Source organism: Dryas octopetala, chromosome 6 (genome assembly GCF_963921425.1).
Source record: "Dryas octopetala chromosome 6, drDryOcto1.1, whole genome shotgun sequence".
Lineage (NCBI taxonomy): Eukaryota > Viridiplantae > Streptophyta > Magnoliopsida > Rosales > Rosaceae > Dryas > Dryas octopetala.
This window is the reverse complement of record NC_141371.1, coordinates 8,550,550-8,556,627: the sequence shown is the minus strand read 5'-3', so window position 1 is coordinate 8,556,627 and position 6,078 is coordinate 8,550,550. Positions and strand designations below refer to the sequence as shown.

The following is a 6,078-nucleotide window of genomic DNA, read 5'->3' as shown; positions in this document are numbered from 1 at the left end:
TTTGGTCTTTCTTTATTTCCTTATTTGTTGGATATGTTTAACTTAACTACTTGGGCAGACGTACAAGAAATTTACTTTGCTTCTTCCCAGCCAAACCTGCTTAAAATGTTGAGTAGAGCAGTGAACCTCAAGAAATCTACGTGCTCTGTTTGGAATTTTATCATCCACTAGATTTTCTGATTAAGTTTTCTCTGTTGTTCATATTGTGTTTACATTCAAAATTATCGGCCCAAAACACTATGCTTAACTCTGAATCTAATCTCAAAACGATGGTGTTTTAATCTTATTTCTTTACTCGACTACAAGTTTCTTGTGTTTTTAGCAATGAGTCTAAATGATGATAAAAGCTAGAAATCAATGCCACCCCCAAATGCCTTACAAGATTCTGCTTCATTTTAGTAATTCTGGACATGTTTAAATGTTTCAACAACCCAATACAACTATGATAAGTAGTATTCTTTCATTCAAGACTGAATCGTATGAACTACAAATTATATTTATGCCTGAGCCGTGAAGAAAATGATATGCTTGCTGAAGGATACATATAACTGGTTTGCTAGATATAAGTGGTGTGTGATGAGTGGAAGCAAATAATTCTTGTATGAACAATTTACAAGTGCTAGATGACGAAACCCTCTATAGTAGAAACACCCTGTGTCATACATTCAAATCTAATGATGAAAAATTATATCTTGGTAGAGTAAACCTAAACTTTGTCAACATCTTATAGTCAAAAGTGTGCGTGTCTCATGCATTGTTTATATGGTAAATTTTTCCAAATCACTCGGATTGAGTAATTAAGATGTCATGATGTTATATTCTTTATTTTATTGGATTAGTAAAAATTAGGTTTTTTTTTTTTTAAGTCCATTATAGAAAGTAGGCTTTTAAAGCCTACTATCAAAAAACAAGTCCCAATGCAGTCCACTTTAATGAAATCACTTAGAAAAATGCACTGGGCACGGAGCCCAACACGCCCAACTTTTTTTTTTGTTTTCGCGTCAAGAGAATGACAATTCTCATTGTGCAACAATACCCAATAATTATCACTGTCCAACAGTAACTATCGTCCTAGATAGTTACTGTTCGACAGTAACAATTGCCCAACATTTCCAGATTGGAGGTTGCTGGCCTCCTTCAAGGCTTCGACTTTGGGATATGGTGAAGAACAAAGAGAGAAATAGACAAGAGAGATCAGCATGAGATAAAAGAGAGCAGACGATGAGAGAGAGTAGAGAGAGAACAGAGAAAGAGATCGGAGATAGAGAGATCGCACATAGAAAGGTAGGAGAAGATCGCGAGGGGGAGGGAAGAGAGGGAGAAAAAAGAACTTATTTTTTTAAATTGTGGATTTAAAACTAATTAAGTAAACTTTTTTATCATTTCGATAAAGTAGGTGGATTAGCTTATCATTAAGAGTCAAAAGTATACTTTATAATCATTATCAAATTACCCAGGCTGATAATATGGGATATAACTAAGGCAATAAATATCAATCATACATCTGGTCAAAAAAATATCAATCATTCTTTTATTAAGGAGTTTTGATATTAGGTATAATCTTTTAAAATTTTTTGTACGTTTGATTTAAATTTTTCATTAAGCTTATTATCTTTTGATATATGGGTACCTTGAATGTAGCCTATGGATGTCTTGTAGTTGTAGTCTTGTAGATAGATGAGATTTGATAAACCAATTAATTGGTACAACATAACATTCATGATGTGTCTTGTATGGTGTTTGATACCCACCTATTTTGGTCATCTAGTCAAATTTATCAAGCCAGGTGGCAGAAGATAATGTTATAGTTTTGAGTATTCCATGGACTAAAAACATACATTACCTCATTCCTCAATACGGCATATTAAGTAGAGGGTAGGGTTCAATGATATCTTTTGACTTAAACCCCTCTCCACCAACATCTTTAACAAGTCCTTGTGCCTTTATTAAGTACTAGGGAAGGAGAAACTCCAAGCACCCAAAAGAAAACTAGAAAAGCACAAAACAAAACTAGAAAAGCACAAAACATAACAAATAGAAGCAGGTGTCAAGACTCAAAACCCAAGACCATTAGACTAAATCCGTATAATAAAGCAGTTTAACCAACTCTTTCTCCTCTTTGTTTTTTTATTTTCTTGGGCTATGTTTTCTTCTTTCGGGTCTCTTTGCTGACAGTTACCTACCACATTGAGAGAACCGTTTCAACTCCCGCCAATAGTTACACCCACTCCAACTACCAAAGACAAGAACCCTTCTCTTAAATAAGGCCACCTCAATTTCTAATTCTAAGAAACATCAAAACCACAGTCTCGACTCACAGACTCAGCGAAATCCCCAAGTAGCCCAAAACAGCAATATTTGTAACTTCACAATCACAATGGTGTGCACCATGTGTTCATCAACAGCAATGGCAGAGAGGGTTTCATGGTACTGTGCTCTGTTCTTGGCTATGATGCTGGTCCTGAGCTGCTTTGAATCAAGTGAGAGTGAATTTAGGGTGAGCATGGTCCAGCTCCAAGTGGGTCATTTGAACAAGCCCTGTGATGAAATCTATGTGGTTCGTGAAGGAGAGACACTGCAAACAATCAGTGAAAAATGTGGAGACCCTTACATTGTTGAAGAGAACCCACATATCCATGACCCTGATGATGTCTTCCCTGGCTTGGTCATTAAGATTACTCCATTCAAACAAAGGTATACAGAATAATATTAATATCCAATACTTATTACTAGATTTCTCTTCTCCTTTCATTGTAAGCTTAATTATATAGTGATATTTGATTTTCAACAAGAGGGATAAGATTAATTACCACATGTTCATGGTGAAAATTCGATTCTTTATTTCCTCACTCAAAGAGTCGAATTCAGAGGTGGATTTTGTGTTTGGATATTGTACATGTGTTGTTATAGTCAATCTATATTGTATAGACTAATAGACATGTAAGATGCCAGCTAGTTTGTGGCTGAAATAGGTAAAGGAGCTTGTTTGTGTGAGAGAGAGAGAGAGAGAAACAAAACATGTGTTTGCACTTTGCAATGAGATTTTTTTTCCCCATTTTGTACTTACAATGAGACTTGAAGCTAAGTGTTACCTCTTTTTCATCACAAACAATGTAGAGCTAGAGATCATGGGCTTCAAAATTTTTTTTTTTTAATGGTAAAATTGATGCCATATATAACAATTATAAGAAATTTTGACAAACTAACTCTTATTTGTTTTCAATAAAGACTTTCAACCATTTTTTATAAAATTTAAAAATTCTCGAGTAGTACTTGAGCTCCTATCGAGAAGTATTTGAGCCTTCCTCAAGTACTTTCAAACACTTTTCAATAAGACTTCAAATACTTCTCAAGGGTTAATGAACAAAAATGTTAATGCGTCATTGAATTACAATAATTTATAAAATATAAAATCAAAATCCACACAACTAATAATATAAAGACGAATACATAGACTAAAAATTAATTTGGCCTTTCACTTTTGTATCCTTTAAGAAACCCCCAATCTCATAAACATTGACCACTTGTGCCTATCTTGTAGTATACATTTGTTTCCACTAGTTTATGATTCACACCCGGGGAAGGAATTATTGACTTGACCTGTGGATTAAGTTTACGAGGCAGGCCCATTCATTTAGTATTATTGTATTGACCCGAGGAAGGCCCAAGAGATCAATGGCTCTTATGAATCAAAGCCCTTTGTATCTTAAGCAATAGACATTGACCTTGGGCCTATCAACTCTCAAAGTCGTTTTAAGTTTTGTTTACCGTCGATTCAAAATTAATGGACGTCACTCAACATTAGGGGTGGGTTCGGTACGGTTACCGTACCGAAACACCCATACCGAATTCCGACCGATATGGGTCGGTAACCGATAATTTCGGTATCGGTCGGAGAGTGGCGGTATCGGTCGGAGAGCGGCGGTGCCGACTACAAATCCCAACAGCCTTTCCTCCCTCCCACACTCTGTACCAGCCAAGCCCACTCCTCCAAGATGAGGGATTGATAAAAGATTGACCAACCCATCCCCCTTACACCCCCAGCCCCAAACCCTAACCAACAACATCAATTAGAAAAAACGACGACGAAGACGAAGGCCCAAGATTCGAAGTCAGCGATCTGGACTGAGCCATTAGAGTTGATCAAGATGTTGTTTTGATGGCGATGACGCTGGGAGCCTCGGTCGAGGTCGACGATGGTGAAGTGGACGAGAACGCAGATGGCCTTGTAGACGATGGAGACGCTGCGACTGATTTCGTCGTGGATGTGGAAGGCTTTTGGGTCCAGAGGGAATTGGGTCCGATTTCGTCTTGATGGAATGTCTGGGGGGAAAGGTATTTTGGGGAGAGGGAAATAGATGATAGTGGTGGTGGTGGTGGTGATGGTTGGAGTCTTGGAGATGATGAATTGATTGTGGTGGTGAGGGCTGTGGTCGCACACAGAAAGAAAAAGAAGGCAAAAAAAAGAGAAGAGAAGAGAAAAATGAAGAAGAAAAGAGTCACGGGTGGGAGGAGAGAGAAGAAGAAAAAGAAAAGAAAGAAAGAAGAAAAGGGGGGGGGGGCACGTGGGTTAGGGGGAAAAGAAAAGAAAAAATAATAAAAGAAAAGAAAAAATAATAAAAATAAAGTTTTATTTTGTAAAGAATAAATAAGGTATTTTGGGGTTTCGTTTAGGGTTTGGATTTTGGGGTTTAGGGTTTAGGGTATTTTGGGGTTTCAAATTTCAATTGGGGTTTGGAGTTTTTTATTTTTATTACATATGTTTTTTATAATTTATAGTATATATTCAATAACTTAATAGTTTACATGTTTTTTAATTTATATCATCTTCTAAATCTTAGGGTATATGATATAGGTCATATACCTAATAGGGCCGTTAGGCTAAATAGCTAATATCATATACTAATAATAATATATTATACCATATTATACATTTATGATTGAGGTAATTACATAAATCATAAATAGTCCATAACTCCATAATCCATATTGATATTAATATATTATACCATATTTTACTATATTATATCATATTATACAATATACTAAATTACTAATATTATCATATTATACTATACTATACCATATTATACCATATTATATTATTATACTATATACTATATACCAAACTCCAAGTTACCAACTATGAATCTATGAATTATAAATTTATAGTATTAGACTATTAGGGTATAGAAATTAGTAATTTAGTATGAGATATCATATACATATACTATATAGGGTTTATAATTTAGTATAATATTAGGGTTTAGGGCTAAACCTTAGGGTATATGGTATAGGTCATATACCTAATAGGGCCGTTAGGCTAAATGGCTAATACCATATACTAATAACAATATATTATACCATATTATACATTTATGATTGAGGTAATTACATAAATCATAAATAGTCCATAACTCCATAGTTCATATTGATATTAATATATTATATCATATTATACCATATTTTACTATATTATATCATATTATACAATATACTAAATTACTAATATTATATCATATTGATATAAATTATAGAAAATTAGAAATGTATTATGTAAAATTATAAATTATATAGAAAGGTAATACTAAGTATTTTATATTTAGGGTATACTAATAATATAGTATAGAATTGTATAAAAATGAATTATTTTAATTATATTTTTTTAATATACGGTCGGTATCGGTATACCGTCGGTACCGGGTTTTGTAAACCAATACCATTACCAAATTTATCGGTATTTTCGGTATCGGTACTTTTCGGTATTTTTCGGTATCGGTTTCGGTATTTTTCGGTATTTCGGTATTTTTACCCAGCCCTACTCAACATGCATGAATGAGAATTGAGATGAGGGTATCCTAAATCCTAATCCTACTCTTTGAGCGCTAATTCACTCAGCAATGAACATGTTATATCATAGATGGAGTTAACTAATTATGAAAGTACATATATAAGCATTTGCAGAATCTCATTTGTCAATTCTTCGACACATTCTCATACTCTATATATAGTCTATTCCACCATGGAAGCTTAAAGGCTCTTCGTTCCTCTCTTTCTGGCCACATATCTTTTACTTCT

At 34.4% G+C, this 6,078-nt stretch overlaps 1 protein-coding gene across 1 annotated transcript; it reads left to right on the top strand.

The window, feature by feature from the left end:
• Nucleotides 1-2,066: 2,066 nt before the first annotated feature.
• LOC147282009 (peptidoglycan-binding LysM domain-containing protein) lies at nt 2,067-3,042 on the top strand. Its single transcript, XM_086248970.1, has one exon. It carries the CDS (start codon nt 2,378-2,380, stop codon nt 2,705-2,707), a length of 330 nt encoding a protein of 109 aa, XP_086105096.1. The 5' UTR covers nt 2,067-2,377; the 3' UTR covers nt 2,708-3,042.
• The last annotated feature ends 3,036 nt before the right edge of the window (nt 3,043-6,078 follow it).

Bases quoted from the DNA above. Each gene is read 5' to 3' on its own strand.
- LOC147282009 (XM_086248970.1), top strand. From the start codon at position 2,378: ATGGTGTGCACCATGTGTTCATCAACAGCAATGGCAGAGAGGGTTTCA.